General features: G+C 40.3%; 2 protein-coding genes across 9 annotated transcripts in view; both read right to left on the bottom strand.

The window, feature by feature from the left end:
* Positions 1 to 8,283, bottom strand: part of prex1 (phosphatidylinositol-3,4,5-trisphosphate-dependent Rac exchange factor 1) — a 102,882-nt gene extending 94,599 nt beyond the window's left edge. The window contains exon 1 of one of the 2 annotated variants that reach the window (XM_077579009.1): positions 7,895 to 8,283. In XM_077579009.1, the coding sequence (XP_077435135.1) occupies positions 7,895 to 8,038 (144 nt within the window). In that variant the 5' untranslated portion in view covers positions 8,039 to 8,283. The remainder of the gene's footprint in view (positions 1 to 7,894) is intronic. The other variant, XM_077579010.1, reaches the window with a different exon arrangement.
* A 2,413-nt stretch (positions 8,284 to 10,696) lies between these two features.
* LOC144059691 (ral GTPase-activating protein subunit beta-like) overlaps positions 10,697 to 18,140 on the bottom strand; it is a 28,822-nt gene continuing 21,378 nt past the window's right edge. For all 7 annotated transcript variants that reach the window (XM_077578959.1, XM_077578968.1, XM_077578973.1 and 4 more), the window contains 7 exons: positions 17,754 to 17,919; positions 17,558 to 17,680; positions 16,777 to 16,913; positions 16,592 to 16,700; positions 16,381 to 16,459; positions 14,957 to 15,105; positions 10,697 to 13,874 (listed from right to left, as the gene is read on the bottom strand). In XM_077578959.1, coding sequence (XP_077435085.1) covers positions 13,681 to 13,874; positions 14,957 to 15,105; positions 16,381 to 16,459; positions 16,592 to 16,700; positions 16,777 to 16,913; positions 17,558 to 17,680; positions 17,754 to 17,919 — 957 coding nt within the window. In that variant the 3' untranslated portion in view covers positions 10,697 to 13,680. The remainder of the gene's footprint in view (positions 13,875 to 14,956; positions 15,106 to 16,380; positions 16,460 to 16,591; positions 16,701 to 16,776; positions 16,914 to 17,557; positions 17,681 to 17,753; positions 17,920 to 18,140) is intronic.

The following is an 18,140-nucleotide window of genomic DNA, read 5'->3' as shown; positions in this document are numbered from 1 at the left end:
CCACCCTGCCTTAATCAGCATTTACTTTTCTCAGGGTCAAAAAAGGGGCCACAACCGTTGTCTATCATGAACAGGCGTTAGAGATAAGGTGACAAGCTCCAGGCGGGGGGAGGCAGAGTACGCCAAGGCGACAGTTGAGGTGGCTTGACCATCAATAATAGACATTTACATGCAGTTAATATTTGGTGTCAATGTCAAAATTCCGGTTTCTGAAACATTTGGGACAACCCCATTACAAGCAGTTACTCCTGTATACATGGCAGTTGGATTCGAACGGTGACGTACGGACAACGTCATGACGTAAATAGATGTCATTTCCGCTTCTTACTTTCTACTGGGGGTGCGAATTGCCTAGTACCCGGCGATTCGATTCGTATCACGATTCATCGGTCACAATTCGATGCCGATTAATCCCGATACGAATCTAGAAATCGATTATTGCGATTTTTTCCTATATACTCTCTCTCTCTCTCTCTCTCTCTCTCTCTCTCTCTCTCTCTCTCTCTCTCTCTCTCTCTCTCTCTCTCTCTCTCTCTCTCTCTCTCTCTCTCTCTCTCTCTCTCTCTCTCTCTCTCTCTCTCTCTCTCTCTCTCTCTCTCTCTCTCTCTCTCTCTCTCTCTCTCTCTCTCTCTCTCTCTCTCTCTCTCTCTCTCTCTCTCTCTCTCTCTCTATCTCTCTATCTATCTATCTCTCTCTCTATATATATATATATATATATATATATATATACATATACATATACATATATATATATATATATATATATATATATATATATATATATATATATATATATATATATATATATATATATATATATATATATATATATATATATATAGAGGGCAGCGCGGTGGCTGACTGGTTAGCACGTCCGCCTCCCAGTGCAGAGGACGTGAGATCGAGTCCGGGCTTTGGCCTTCCTGGGTGGAGTTTGCATGTTCTCCCCGTGCTTGCGTGGGTTTTCACCGGGTACTCCGGTTTCCTCCCACATTCCAAAGACATGCATGGCAGGTTAATTGAACACTCCAAATTGTCCCTAGGTGTGATTGTGAGTGTGGTTGTTCGTCTCTGTGTGCCCTGCGATTGGCTGGCAACCAGTTCAGGGTGTACCCCGCCTACTGCCCGAAGCCAGCTGGGATAGGCTCCAGCACCCCCCGCGACCCTTGTGAGGAAAAGCGGCCAAGAAAATGGATGGATGGATGGATGGATAGATAGATAGATAGATAGATAGATAGATACTCAAATTTAAAAAATACAAATCAGTAGGAGTGTTAAAAAAATGTATTCGGCAATATTTCGCAATAATACAGCGCGCAATTCTCAATTTTAAACATCAATTTTTAATGGGATTCAACAAACGTCTTACTTAGGGTTATGATTCACACATTAGGCATGGAAGAATGTTATATTAATGGAACATTAAGCCTTAATATTTGATTTCAGTGCTGTTCAAACATTTTCATACAAAATCTTACAGCGTACATGAACAAGTTTACTAATTAGTATTTTCTAAATTTGAGTTTAAAAAAAAGGCGCAATAATCAATTTATATATTTGCATCGGGTTTAATTGGTATCAAATCAAATCGTGACCTATGAATCGTGATACGAATCGAATTGGCAGTTACTAGGCAACTCACACCCCTACAAATCAGTAAACTTGTACATGTACGCTGTAAGATTTGTATGAAAATGTATTTATTTATCTGAAAATTCAGGCTTATAACTGAGCCACTGCATTTAACAAACAGGTTTCACTGTTTCATGTTTGAACGGCACTGAAATAAAATATTAAGGCTTAATGTTCCATTAATATAACATTCTTCCATGCTTAATGTGTGAATCCTAACCCTAAGACATTTTGTTGAATATTCCCATTAAAAAAAATCGATATTTAAAAATCGATTCGGCCGCATATTGAATCGATTCGAGAATTGCATGCTGTAATATCGTAATGTATTTCGTCATGTTTGTGTATTTCCATTTATTTGTTCCGGTGGGTTACGCGCCAGACACACAGACTTATACACGCGCATATACTGTATGTGTGTAAATATGCACACTATGGCATTTTCACTGCAAAGACCGTTCAAATTGGGCTCACTTAGCGAGTGGCAAGGTAAGATGGCCGCCACGCAAACAGGTAGTTCCTGTACCGTAGACCAAGATTCTGCGCGAATTGAGCATGCGCAGAACACAAACGAACGTTCCGTTTAACGGAGGTACCCCGAGACGCATTTATATGATGAAGTATTTGGGTTAAAAAAGGTGTTTTGTGCGTGTTTACGTGGCTTTCCAAAACTAGAACATTGCCAGATATTTGGGTTTTGATACTGTTATTGACTGCATGTAAATATAGTCAATGACTCCTGAATGGAACACAACCACGGTTTGATATGTCCTCATGTGACCTCTTATATCTAAACTGTTGTAAAGCACATGTGAAACGGAATCGAGCCTGGGAACTCTTAAGTTGAATGCCTTGTTTATACTGCAGTCCTCCCTGTTTCGAAAACATGTTTTCGAGGCAGGACACCTGCAGTCCTCCCTATTTCAGAAACATGTTTTTGAAGCAGGACACGACTCATAGAAAGGGTGCCTGGGAGAGGGCTTGGCCAGCCCGGCTTCTCACGCTCATCCCTACTTGGTAAAGAATAAAAGACGGAGCGGCACGCGGTTTGGGTAGAGTCAGCTGAGGAAAGCGTACGTTTGCCCAGCCGTTAAGCAGCTCGTTCCATCCGGACCGTCGGCTCTCCGGTCTAGTGTCAAGGTAAGCGCTGATGATGATTATATTATGCTGCTTAGCGTTGAAGTGTGTTGATTGCTGTTTGCGGGGAATAAAGGACACAATTATTCTAGCACAGTATATCAGTCTCTGTGTATTCATTGTTGCCGCCGATCACTCACGATCCTGCATAAAAATATAAAAGTGAAGTAGTGTTTTCCACAAAACAACTCCCTATAAGGATAAGCCAAGCAAGACACAGTGGAGGGGACTATCGAGTATCGGCCCTTTCCCAATGTTGCTCACTATTGACGTTCCAGAAAAAAAGCATGCCAGGCCAGTAATTGGCAAAACACGACTACAGCACCGTATTCCACCGTTGTTATTTTGGCTTAGCTGTACTCGCACATGCCAAGACTGCACATTTAAGCATGTCCTTCATTTTTACACCTGAATCTTTTTTGCATTGGACTCCCCCAAATGGCAAAATGAGAGCTTGTTATACATTAACATTTTTAATTTTTTATTTCATATATTAACCATGTTGAAATGTTTTATAGATGTGTAGAGTAGGTGAAATAGTGTTGAACTCAGTATAATTTGACCTTAACCTTGTTTTTGTCTAAAAATTCCTTCTCAGTGTTTTGCGCACACACATTCTGTTCGTGAGAACAGATTTTGCCACACACATACCCTGAGAGCACCATCACTCACGGCCACTCACTCTAAATCCAGTTCAATTTGTTTGTGAGATATTGTTTTGGGAAAAATGTACGAAAAGTACCCTGAGAGTATATTTTGTCTAAAAAGATGAACACAGCTGCGGACTGTGTACGAAAATAATATTATGTAACATATTGTGTGAGAACCAATCTGTTTTACTTATTCATGATGGGAGGAGAATAGGTGTTCTCTTACTGATTTGGATTCTTTAAAAGCTGTATTCCGCAAAAGAGGGGGCACACACGCACCCTGGAATTCCACCTTTTACGTGATGTTCATTGTTGTGTGACCGGAGAATTCTCTGTAATAAATCATCTTTGCATGGAGTTTTTCTTACAAGAAGACTATCTTCAAATTTTTGGAACACGCAAAAGAGGATAAATAATTAGCCTCTATCAAGCTGCAGGCACAGCTGAGTAACCTTTGAGCAAGGCACCAAACTAATGTATTGATTTGCAGGAAGCAAATGATGTACAATGGATGTCAAATTGAGAATCACCGCAGAAGAGAGTTGGTCTTCTTAACCCAAACTGTAGTCTACTGATCTCCGGTGGAAGCAAGTTACAAAGGGGGGCGGATGTCCAAAAAAAGACCCTGCAGCTTTTATGGCAGCAAACTCCATTGTTATGCTTCTATAGGGAAATCCCCTCGCCGAGAGTAGAATACAGAAGCCATAGATGGCCTACATTTTGCTACCCTGCATGGCAAGAATCAACACAAAGCTAATCTATGTCAGTAAGGAGTGATCAGAAGCTAACAAGAGAATTTTGTTGCTGGAAAAAAAAAAAGATGCTGCGTCAATTGACTCGGGCTTGTTTGTGAGCCGGCTTTCACTCAAACAGAGAAATCAGATGTGCGATGATAACACCTCGAAAAACAAACACAAAAGCAATCCTCTAATCTCTCTTTTCACATTCACAACCCCCAATTCCTCCCTCCAGCCCTACCTGCTTGCATTCAGCACAAAGAATGAGCTCCTCAGCGCCACCTACTCGTGTTTTTTTTTTGTGTGTTACTGTTACTGCGGCTATGAGGCTTGTTTTGTGCAAGCTATGGATCGGGGGAGAGTTCCGGGAAGTGTAGAAAGGGAGGTTAAAAATAAATCAGTGGTAATTAGTGCAAGAGGTGATGTTCGATATCCGAGATGAGACTGTGGGAAAGCAAAAATCTCCACCAGGTCTCTCAGCAACGGATCAAATCACCACCAACGCCAAAACTTTAGAAATGGACATTTGACGAAATATCTTTGACCGAACAAGTGACAATTTAATCAAAACTTTTTTTTTAAAGCTTTTTCCTCCTGTTCTGAACTCCTGTCGTGATGCTATTGATGAGAATGATGCTGCCCAGAGTTTTCCAATAATATGCCCCTTTGTTAACAGTTTGCAAAAAAGAGTTGCTTCTTTTATTGATTTGAATCCCAATTGAGCTCCTAGACTCGCATTTAGCAGAAATATCTCAAATGTTTTCGGCGCAGATGTGTCAAATGTAAATTAGGGGTGTGAATTGCCTAGTAACTGGCCATTCGATTCGTATCACGATTCATAGGTCACGATTCGATACCGATTAATCCCAATGCGAATCTCTAAATCGATTATTGTGATTATTTTAACTCAGATTTAGAAAATACTAATCAGTAGGGGTGTTGGAAAAAAATGGATTCGGCAATATATTGTGATATTACAGCGCGCAATTCTCGAATCGATTCGATATACGGCCGAATCGATTTTTAAACATCAATTTTTTATGGGAATATTCAACAAAACGTCTTACTTAGGGTTAGGATTCACACATTACGCATGAAAGAATGTTATATTAATGGAACATTAAGCCTTAATATTTGATTTCAGTGCTGTTCAAACATTTCCATACAAATCTTACAGCGTACATGTACAAGTTTACTGATGAGTATTTTCTAAATTTGAGTTTTAAAAAAACAAAAAAAATCGCAATAATCAATTTATAGATTTGCATCGGGATTAATCGGTATCGAATCAAATCGTGACCTATGAATCGTGATACAAATCGAATCGCCAGTTACTAGGCAACTCACACCCCTACAAATCAGTAAACTTGTACATGTACGCTGTAAGATTTGTATGGAAATTTATTTATCTGAAACTTCAGGCTTATAACTGAGCCACTGTATTTAACAAACAGGTTGCAGTCAGTTTCATGTTTGAACAGCACTGAAATAAAATATTAAGGCTTAATGTTCCATTAATATAACATTCTTCCATGCTTAATGCGTGAATCCTAACCCTAAGTAAGACGTTTTGTTGAATATTCCCATAAAAAATTGATGCTTAAAAATCGATTCGGCCGCATATCGAATCGATTTGAGAATTGCCCGCTGTAATATCGCGATATATTGCCAAATCGATTTTTTCTAACACCCCTAAGCGGAACAGTGTGTTTGACATGCTCACTGTACGGTAATTCGTATTATGATGGATATTTATTGGAAATGCATTCGGACGGAGCGAGGTTTGAGAAGGGACCAGAAAGAAAAGGAAGGACCCTTGAGTGACTTTACTGAAACCATATGTCCTGAGCTCCCACAGCCGGGACCCCCCCCCCCACCTTTCCCTTATCTACGCCCCTGTGAGCTAAGTGGTAACAAAGCCTCCGCTCCCACTGAGGTAAGAGAGCAGGCTCAGCTGGAGTCTGGATAGAGAGCAAGTGGAGGATTAACAGCAGAGGAGGGCTCCTGGTGAAAGACTCTTTTTGTGTGTGTGTGTTAAAGCACTAGATTTTCTCCTTGACCAACCCAATCGGCTGAGCTGCGACACCGCAATGTAAAGACAACTGAATCTCATGTGAAGTTGTGAAAGTCGCCAAACTTATCCATACCACATTTGGCAGACTGCTCTGATGTACCACCTATAGTAGACATCCTGTACTGAATTAAGTTTTGTTCTCAATTGGATCGTATTGAGCTGAATGATTATGCATTAAAGAGAATCATGCTTTGTTTGGCATTTATACTTTGGACATTATATAAAGAGCAGTTAAAGTGCAGACCTCCACCAAGGCTTACATATTTGTTGAGCAAAATAAAGCTTCGGACCCTGCTTTGAACACATAAGACATCGTCAGTGCCATCCAAATTAAATAGCGACATCCTTGAATTAATTAAGACTCATTATTATAAAAGAATCCGGGTTGACGCATCAAAAACTGAGGATGTACACATACGCAAACTGCCCGAATTGACCTCAGACCACTTAAATGGGGGAGATGCCAGCTTTCACATGTCCACCGACGTCTCGGAGAAATCTTTGAGGCTACACCATTATCATTGCTCCCGGAAGGGGGTTCGGTAAGGGGAGGGGGACAACACAAGATAAGCACTGACTGACCGCCTGTTACGTGGCGGAGCCGTAGAGAGGAGCTTCTTTTTTCTTTTTTTTTAGGGATCCATGCATCACACTAGTCTAGTGTTCTCCTGGTTTGACATCACGGCTGAACAATATAACACAATATAACATAATAGTGGCGTGAACTAAGTGAGGGCTGGGTGGGATAAAAAAGACCTGTTTCAGAGTAGGGAAGTGCAGACAAACATGTGACCCAAATGAAGAGAAAGAGGAAACTGTGTGACCAACACTCGCCAATGTTGAAGTTGGACAACAACCACTGGCATGTGCATCAAACAATAGCGTGTTTGCTGACAGCTGCGTTCAAAACAGAGGGAAGCCACATGAAGCAGAGGCTGGCTTTTGACATTGGAACAAAACGGAAAATGATGCACTACTTTAATATACATAAATGAAATGCTACTTCCAGACAGCACCTGCCTTGTAAGGAGCCGTTTGCAAAACTGTGCATAATTAAATGAGATAGAATAATGGCAAAAGCCTTAGAAAGGGGGGTCTTTATCTTTATCTGGAAGGGGGAGAGGAAGGGGGTGTCTTGGTGCTGTTTGCTCATAAATAGCAATTGACTTGCAAGACTGCTGATTGTTTTGAACCTGGGCAATGCAAGACAATGGAGGGGTGTGAATGATGCCCCCATACAGATAAGATCATAGCAGCATGTCTGACTTCACAGTCAAAGCATACAAAACACTACGCTGTCAAAAACGTCTAGGTAAAGACCACGTTGTGCACACATGCAAAATAAAGTAGTCTACAGGTTAAATTGAAAAGAGGAGTTGGGGAAAAGTAGCAGAAACTGCCGTCGCCGTCTTTGAGATTCTTTTTTTACGAGAGAAAAACACCGTTTTACTGCAAAACAAGCCAAGCTAAACACAGAATTCATCATTAAATGGTGTTATTCGTAGCGCCGAATCAATGAGCTGACTTTACTCCTTTGGATCACAACTGCACACGACACTCACTCAGCGTGACAGTTTCCAGATAGTGAGGTCGCGTCCAAATGAACGAATTCGTGAATGGAGTTTGGTGAGACGATCGAGTGAAGCGTGTGAAGTCAAACTTACCGACTGAAGGAAGAGCAAAGTCCGCACGTAATCCCGCTCTGTGTTCAACGTTTCGTTGAGAACACACAGCCTGAGTCGCTGCTGTCGGTCCGACTCCTTGACGGCGTGGACCACGTTCTCCAGATGCCCGTCTTCCTCTTCCATGGTGGGGGAGTCTAACCCCTCAGAAAGGTGCCTCGCAACAAGAGGTTGGAGAGAGAGAAAAAAGTGGTCTTCTCACGTCGAGTATCCGTTCTTGGCTCGCTAGTGGCCTCTCAGTCCATTTCGAAGCATCCACCACAAGGTCCCCTGGGCGGAGATGCTCGCAGCACCACGCGTGAAGCTCAACCAGCACGAGAGGAAGAAGTCCGCTTGTGTGAGCCAACAGCAGCTGAGAGCCGAACAGCGGACACCGGAGGAGGAGGACGAGGGGGAGGGGGAGGGGCCGCTTCGCTCTTGGGGCCTCAACTCTCCTCTAGTGGCGAGTGTTGACACCCGCAGTCACACGCAGGGGCCACAGCGATGAAAAGCCATCAGGGACATTATTAAGGCTCAGAGCGTGTGTGAAAGTAAATGAAATGCTCTCAGACACTACAAGAAATAAATAAATTTATTTAACCCTGGAGAACCCAAGAACCCTTTTCTTCTTTGGAAAATTATGAATTATACATTAAATGACTGCTATAAATTCACTGAACACCAAAATATATGTTTTTTCAATGTTTTTTTCAATGTACTCCCTAATTTAGGATTAGGGCCAAATTTGACCCTTTGGGATTTAGGCGTATCATTTCGAAAAATCTGAATAACAAAAACTGTCGGTTAACTATTTAGAATTTAAGAAAAAAAATCAATCAAATACACAGCTACATTGAACAATATATTTTTTTGTTTTATTTGTTGCATTTTAGCCATCTTGTCACCACCACTCTGGCTCATGTAAGTGCAATATTCATCCACTAGATGGCCCCATGCAGGGGTCAGAAGTGGCACTCTGGACTTTTGAAGTTAAATTTGTAAAAAAAAAAAAAAAGGTCTTTGTTATTTGAGTAGCAGAATTTATAGGGGCCAAATTTGACCCCGTGGGTTCTCCAGGGTTAAAAAAGGGTCACACCTACCCTACTAAAACGCTCTCAGACACACACACTCACACCTTTCCCACTCAAGTTACGACTAATTTCAAAACACCCTCAAGAATCCCCATGTTTCCTCATAGGAGCTCACATGTCCCAAATATTGTGCCGATCACCTTTATATTTTACAGGTCAAAGTGGACACGAATAGGAATGTGCATATAAGTTTTGGTGGCAATTGGTCAGTTTTCAGACACTAGGTGAAAACAGAACATGACAAAAGAAGCCAGGAAACATATTACAATGCTTGCCTCCTTCCATCTATGACGTTGACAGGCTGAGATGTGGAGGGGAGCAGCCCCTATCCAGCCTGTTTTCCAGGTTACCATCCTCCAACACACCTGAATTAATCAGCATCAGCCAGCTCTTGCAGAAGCCTTTAATGATTCAGGCGTGTTGGAAGAGGGAGACATGGAAAACAGGATGGATAGAGGCTCTCGAAGATTGGATTTGGAGACCCGGGGACCCCTGCACTAGTGGAACATGGGACTAGTGGTGTGCATAAAAGATTACAAATAATAATAAAATAAATCACTGCCTACGTACACTTCAGTTAACTTTTAAGTTGCATTTAATCTTTAAGAAGTACATTTATTTATTTAATCATCAGGTACATTTTTTTATTGCACTACTGTATTTTAATGTTTGTCATGCTGGCAGTACTTGTACAGCAAAGTAGTTGTTTTTTCCTTTGGTGATAGGCCTACTTGTGTTTGGTGTAAAAAGTTGAAAACCACTGATTGTGTATGTGTTCAATTAATCTGTCATTGAGATGGATCGATAGATAGATAAATAGAGGGGGTCCACCGTACTGCAAACGTAGAAGATATAGCATTTTTTTTTCTCGACTGGGGTCTCTCCAAATTGTAAAGTTTAACCAACGAAATTGAACGCAGCCACTGGTTTTGCATGCCAACTGTCTGGCTTGTTAACTTGAGGAGGGAGCGCCATGTGGCGGCCAAAAGGTTGCATAACACAAACGCAAAAATATTTATAAAACATATATATATTCTCTGTTTGTTGTAGAGAATGATTCTGGTCTTTTTCCTGGCTAGACAGTCGAGTTGAGAGCAAGAGCCCCCACCCCTTCCGATGTTAGTTCAATTACCTATATTTTAAACCTACATGTTTCTGTTACATTAAGTTCAGCGACTTTGCTTTAACAATTACCCGGTAGCTTTTGGCGGGTTGTCACATCCGCGCCCATTTCTTCTTGGCTCACTTTCCCACTCCTTTTAACCAACTGACAACGGTAACTGCCTAGGGCCTAAACCCCTGCTAAAGATGGCTTTCTATCTATAACAAAAAACATGTACTTTTTAAAAAGCAAAAACATGACGCTGTAGTGTAATCCAAAACTATTTTAAAGCCATTTTATGGCTAGGAATGGTGGCAACAAGTAGCCTACGTCGCATAACATGAAAAAAGCACATTATGCCGTAGTTTTTTGTTTGTTTTTTTACATTTAATACTATGTATGGCCTGTACATGTTTTTCATAACTATATATTACAATTATGACTGTACTGCATTAGTGAGACTGAGATGACTGACTAGACATTTTTTTCCTAGGAATGGAGGTCTTTTAAACCGAGGGCGGGACACTTATTTCATTTAAAAACACTTATCATAAAACTGAAAGTTAAATTTATTTGCAAGAAGCATATAAAATACCAAAATGGCAATAAAAATATCAATAATAGCTTTAATGGGTGTATGTTACATTCGGCACTCCTCCCACACAAACCATACACAACCTGTCTCCTCACCTGAAGTGAGGAATGCAACAGACAACTTGTAAATGCCTTATGCTATAGTATATTTACAATTCATCCTTCAATGCGTCTGTACATGGCGAAAGTTCTTAAATATGATCAATCAGTGAAGTAGTAACAGGATACAAGGTGGGACGTCTTGATTGTATGTGGGCTTTCCTCCAAGCAGATTTAAAAGGGTTTCTTTTCTCCTTCCCATAAAAGGCATGTGCATAAAGCACTGTAGTAAAAAGTGAGTCATACACAATTAGATGTGATAAGTTAAAAAGTCCATGGAGCCACTCCTCTTACATTTTCACACGATAAAACTCTTCCTTCAGCAGGGATTTCTTTGCAAATACACACTTGCTCAAAAAAAAGGTACAAAAAAAAAGAGAAATGTTCAGGTAACCAAAAGGGAATAAGAAAAACACAGAATGTGCTCAGTGCATTAAGACTTTCCAAATAGAACAAAATAGACTCGCCGTGTTCCACGTGTGTGATAAATAAATTCACATTGTTACAGGCAAGACAGTGAGCGGGGCCTTAAACCAAGATTACAGTGACTGAACACAAACAATTGTGGGAGATAACGTGTGGACAAAACCGCACACTTGTCTTTTTCTTAAAACACAATAAAAACGGGTCCATTCAAATATTCTCTCCATAGGATTAGAATGTAAAAAATTAAATCTATGCAGCCAAAAGTTTTGCAAGTTTGATATGTATATAAATAACACTGATGCTTGAGCCTATAAATGTGTCGCCAGACATGTTTAAAACATGACACTTAAACTTCTCTGGTTCCGTTTAGGGACTTGAGTGAAATGCATAAAGGGTTTCTCGGTCATATTTTTCAGAAAAACTGAGAATAAATTTGGAGCGAATTCCAAAATTCCCACACAATCGTGAACGCAACATTCAGAGGCACTGCTGTCTCTCTGAAGATCATTCATGTAGTCTTTGGGTAATATCATGCAATTGTGTCATTGTTACACAGTAGTTCATTGCTTGTGGAAGTTGACAGGATCCTCAAACGACCACAGCTTCAAACAGGGTTGTTTGGAACAGATTACAAAATTATTGTACAATCGTGTCTTTCCTACTACGGTATTAGTTTAGTGACAAATTTATTTTCCGCCAATAATACTACGAATTTTAATCTCATGAAATAACAGTTGTTTGTCCTTGTAAATGACAAGTGCAAAGTTGTGTAATTTTGTAATATTTAGTGATTCCAAATACTCCTTAATACAACTAAGAGACTCCAAATGTTTGGACTAACATCATAGCAGGCACACATTTCAAACAGAATTGTATGATTCCATTACTCAAATTGACAGTGTTATTTTTAAATGCTTTTGATGGGGGTGTTTTTTTTTTTGTTTTTTTTTGGTCAGTCTGGCTGGTTGGACAAACATGCACACATGCAAAAGTGCACACTCACACAGCAGCTTGTGAGACGGGCCAGTTTCGGCAGCTAGAAAATGACATCTCCATACAGTAAAAGAAGACAAGTAAAGTCTCAAACTTAAAATGTGTGTGCTAGTGAGCTGCTTGCCATGGCGCCATCACTAGTGTGCACAAGGAAGACTTTATCATGTCGATGAATTGACGTGTCAGATTCGTAAACATTCCACGCTTCCACCTTGGCAAAGATTCCACCAGCTGTATGTGGAAATGTTTGTTCGGACGCAAGTGCGTGTGAGCAAAAAGAAAATCACCTCGTCGCAATCGCAAAGGGCAATTTTACGTGGTGTTTTGGTATTGCAGTAAAGGATGAGAACAAATTATTGTTTTAGAAGCAAAAGCAGAAACTGAAAGGGCAGTTTAAACAAGACTGTTTGAGCAGATTTTTCTTTTTTTGGGGGGGGGGGGGGGCATTTTTGTTTTTGAGCCTGAAAACGGCAAAAGCTGAAAAGATATGGGGATGATGGAATGAGTTTTTGTTAACACTGTAGCGTTAGGAACAGAAATGGTAGTTTGTAAAAATAAAGGACTTCACAGCTAAACCAATCGCACACAACACTGACTTATTTACTACCCTGCTACCGTGTCCAGTGGCGTCTCCGCCATACCAAGATGAATGCGTGTCCTGTCATTTCTTTCCAAAGCAATATTGCCAACTACTGTCCCTGGCATGCATTTTACAATACATGATTAATTTTACATTTTATTCTGAACTGTGATGTTATTGTGGGACGACACCATTGACGGGAATATAGTGCATCATTATCGCTCACAAAACCACACACCCGCATCAACTATCCACATTTCTGTATAGTTTTCCCTTTCTTCAGATAGTGACGCGTCTCAGATTGTTTTCTTCCAATAGAATTGAACTAAATCAAAGTATAAAGCTGTAGACGTCCTGTTACCAGTGGCACAAGATTGTATCGTGAGTACATGTGATTCCCACGCCTAGTATGAATCACATACTTGTGAATGCCCACTCGGACTGCACACAAATAAAAGTGCATGTCCTCGGATTTCATAGACTACCATTTTCATTACTGACACTGAAATGGGAACTGGTATTCTGACAAGCTTTCGCTTGAGGCGTTTTCATGCTACTTTTTCAGGCTCAAACACCAAAAATTTGCAGTTTCTCTTCAGTTCAAAGAAAAAAGAAAGGTCACATGTAAACGACCTCTGAGTGAGGCTGGACAGTCACGGCCGTTCAAATCACCAATAAATGGTCGTGACCTCGAAATTAAGCTATTTAACACACTTTACCCTCAAAGTCAGACAGTGCTGATATATGAATTTATATAAATAACAAAGTTGAACAGTATAAATATAAAGATTCTGTGTTGTCGATGACTTATGCATGTTGAGCATAAATGTGTGTATGTGTGTGTGTGTGTTGTGTTGTGTGCACTTGTGAGCCAGTGTTAAGACAGGACAGGGCAGGGACTGTGTTAGAGGTGAGGCTTTCCCTCCCCCACCTCGTGGAAGAGGGAGGTGTAAAATTCGGGCTCCAGTTGCTTGTTGCGGTAACGCTGTACAATCTCCGTGATTCTCTGCTTCCGCCTCACATGCGGTGGGTTGTACGAGTCACTTTCCAGGCGTTTCCGTCGGCACACGTTGATGATGGTTTGACGCACCAGGAAGCCTGCGAGGACACATTGTCAGGTTTCATTTTGCATTCCTATTTCTACCGTGTATCTCAAAACAAGCTGCTACTGTTCTGAGCAGTTCAATTCAGTTGGATGCATTTAACCTTCAACTGTTTGTTTTCAAACTTTTAAAATAAGGTATCATTTTCATTAAACTCTTAAGTGCAATACTGTACTTTTCTCGTTTTTGATTAACACTTGGGCTTACCGTGTTGTACAGTATATTGGTTATGATGGTGTCTCCAAGTATTACTAGATGCCCAGTGGTGTACATTGTGGTTGTCTAAAAATGCAATAAATACTTTCAGAGTATTATTAGCAATGTGTCAATGTTTTACAAAAATGAGAATCTATCAAAATGCTGAGTCTGAGTGAAATGGCCGCAACCCAAATAAAAAGCACCGATCATTTTTAAAATGGAATTATTGTTTTGCTGCGCTACTTGGGGAAGCCCTTCTCCGATTGGCTGAAAAGTTTCAGTTAAAAATATACAACAAGCTCGTACGGGCCCAAATTCCAATTCTTAAAGTTGACGAGTCCAAATGATTGTGAGGTTTCAAATGCCCACAAAACTAAACTCAAATAGCGCTAAAGGAACATCATTGGTGAAAAGAGCAGTAGAATGTAATATACTGTACTTTAGTTATAAATAGTTTTTTCTTCAATTTATTTGTTCTGGAGGATTTTAGAGGTGTTGGCTCATCATCAAGAAAATTTCACAAAAATGGCGGCAACTTTGCATAGCAAGTTGTATCAACAAAAGCACTATGGGAGTAGTTTAAATAGATATAAGAGAAACAATCTAACTTCCATTCTACATGAAATGGAACTTAACACATGAGCTGTCCTATAGGCAAAGAAAAAGGCGAGCCTTCTAAATACAATATAAGAGTCCATCCTCTTAGAAGGCAAGCTACAACAAGATGCCGAATCAAAATCATTACACAAACTCAAGCTACACAAAAGTACATAGATTTTAACATGTTGAGTCTTTTGCTTGCATGCAGGTCGATACCTTATTAAAGTCCTGAAAAATAATGCTCATCAAACAAATAGAAAAGAGAAGCTACTACTGTACCTAGCGCCCTGCGGCTGACGACCATGCCATCCACCAGAGGGATCACCATGCTAAATTTGCCCACAGCCCCGTGTAGTCGGATCCGAAAGAGGCCCGTCTTCAGGGGGTGAATGAAGATCAGAGGAACGTCCTTCTCGAGTAACCCTGATCTGAAACGGGAGCCACAATAATAGCAGTGATATTGTACAAGTATGATTTGCGACTTGAGAAAAACGCAGAATTAGTCTTAATAATACAGAAGGTCCTCAACTCATGACAGTTCCGTTCTTACATCACATTCACTAAGCGTCACTAATGCAGTAGTAAAGTCATATTTACAGAAAATATTTGTATGAAAAACACTTTTAGCTCATAAACCAATCCAACTAAAAGCAGTAAGCCCAGCTGTACCTGAATGTGCCCTGTATTCTTACGCCGCTGTGTAAACTACTTTATTGCATGCTTTTAATAACTCGAAACGTAGTATGTTGGTTCTATTAAGAGTAGATGACCCCCCAGTTAAACAGACAAAGTGTAGATGTAATAAATATAAAATAATTCCATAACAATGCACACATCCCAATGCTGTCATTCAATCAGATCAGACAGTTGAATGGCACTTGTAATAATAATTTCTTGGGAGAATGGGAGCAAAGGAGGCAACTCTAGTATCATTCTTCAAGCAGCAACTTTCAGGTGAGCGCACTGAATGTTCCTGGAAGCAATTTTCACTCTTTAGAGAAGTCGCAAGTTGGCCACAGTTCCTTTTCTCAGCAAGACTTTGCACAAGCTGCATGTTCCAATTCCTGTTTCAAAGAAACACCTTTCTTGTTGAACCACCAAACACAATTTGCTGAATTGTTTCTTTGCACCAACAGTTTCAGTTTTGCATCCGATCAAAGTTGAGGACAGGGTTCTACATTAATAGTGGCCTGGGGCTACTAAATGACTGTGTCGGGCCACCCAAAGTTCAACTCACTAAAAAATTTAACATTATTTAGGTACTATGCTTGTCCTGCTTGTCACTCACAATCTCCCAAATTATTTGGCCTACTTGGAGTACAGAACAGATATCATTAATCAAGACATGGTGCAACCGCATCTACTGTAATTGTTGTCTAGTGGTGGACGGCGATATTACAACTTAAAACTACTGTATAGTACAGCTTTTTTTAAAAAAAATTTTAATCAATGGAGGGTCACTCACAGTGCGGGTGTGCCCCCCAACTGTCAATCCCTGTCTTAAATAATACGAGACAAAGACACTAAATATGAAATAATCATTTAAACTCAAAGTATTATATCATGACTACACGGGATTAGTGGCGGTCCTGGCAGGGCTACCACAACACGGTTCAAGAAGGCCCAAAAAGGCTTAATGACACACACACTCAAGAGGACTAAAGTTAATAGGGTCTATTTGTGTGGTAAAATGTTGAGAGTACCTGCAGGAGGTGCTGTTGCTCATACTTGCTTCTAAACCTGTGCTGGTTTCACCAAGAAGATCAGACAATGGGAAATTTTCTAAAAACACAAACAGTGCTTGTCAAGAAACCAATAAAGACCACAGGATCAAATTTGATATCACATTCAAAACTTTTGTGTAAAGCTATCGACTGAGGAATTGCTAGCCAGTTACAGTACAAGCATGCCTACCGATATCATCGAAGCGCTCCACCCAGACGACAAACACTTTTGTCTCTGGACCCAGTGGTGGGAACGATTTTCCACTCGAAGACCTCTTGGTCTTTACCAAAGGACTCAGCTACAGAAAATCACACAAACACATATCATAAAGTAAAAAGTCCTGCCAAAATACTGTTCAATAAAGCAAATTTCACCTTTTTGGCAGACTCCAGGTTGTCCGAGTGATTAGGGAACAGCTCCAAGGTGAGATTGGGCTGTTTTAGTATGCTGGGCATAAGGTCCATGTTGGTGTCGGCCTCCAGTGTGGAGTCACTGTGGACTGATGACTCCTCTGTGAGATAAAACAGCTTTTTAAGACCACAGCAAGTTTTTATCCTCATCTTCCTGTAAACTTGCACAGGTATTATTATAATCAAAACTTATTTGTTTTTAAATGTATTCATCAAAATGCTGTAATTTACTAACATGTAGAGATTTTATAGTTGATTTCACAAATGTACATGTTCACCATTTCAGATTTGGAGCTCAACAAGAAACCACTCCCCTGTCTCTGCAATCAAAGCCATACTCAGCAGTGCCCCCACAATAGAAGGGGCGGGGTGAGAAGTGGCTCATTTGCATGACATATAACGACCCCCCCCCCCCCTAATTAACTAATTCAGTGAGGTAATGTAATTATTGATCCTTCAAATATTTTCTGATAAAAGCACGTCATTGAAATGCTAAGACACCTGTAAATATTTTAAGTTGTGGGAAAGAAAGCCTAAAAAACTTTTATAAACTATGGTCGTGGTATTATTAGACAATGAAATGTCAATCGTTTTGTGACAACCAGTATTACTGAAAGCAGTTTGAGTACGAAAGATCAAAAAGGTAAAAAACACTCATTTTAAAAAATAAATAAATAGTGTGGTTGTGATTTCATACATGTACAGTGATAACCGTCAAGCTGGTTTTGAGAGCATGAATACTGACCAGAATGTTCAGTTAGCGACGGAACAACAAAGGCAATTTCCGTCAGAGCATCAGCGTAGTACAAAACTTTCTTCTCCCCATTGAACATCGAACCTCCCGTGTCCTCAGGAGTAGCTGCTTCGTCTGCAGAAGAAAATAAACATTTCAAAGTTTTGTCATATCTCTGATGTTGACAAGTTGTTCCCGTTTAACTTACCAGTCTGTTGTACATCATTGTCAGAGCACGAGTTGAGGGACCAGCTAGTATCGAGGTGTCCTGTCCATCCTGGATGGCTCCCTACATCCACAGGCCAGCCTAAGGACAGAAGGAACTCCAAGAAGTGGGGCTGGACGCTGGCTGATGATTCCACATTCCTCAGGATCTGAATAAATAGCACAGGAGTAGAGTCAGTAGTACTTATTCATACTAAAAACTGTCGCTAGAAAGTGCCAATTTTCTTTTAGTTCAATTTGGAAATAAGACAAAGGCATCAGGGTAAATATTTATATATGGCAACATGCATGGTGTGAGATTTTTATGTTGTGGGATGAGCAAATGTGCTGTGATGCTTAAGTTAGAAAGAAAAAATGTCAACGATATAAA

Source organism: Vanacampus margaritifer, chromosome 1, assembly GCF_051991255.1.
Source record: "Vanacampus margaritifer isolate UIUO_Vmar chromosome 1, RoL_Vmar_1.0, whole genome shotgun sequence".
Taxonomy (NCBI): domain Eukaryota; kingdom Metazoa; phylum Chordata; class Actinopteri; order Syngnathiformes; family Syngnathidae; genus Vanacampus; species Vanacampus margaritifer.
Note: the sequence above shows the minus strand (reverse complement) of the source record. Positions and strands in the feature narration are given on the sequence as shown.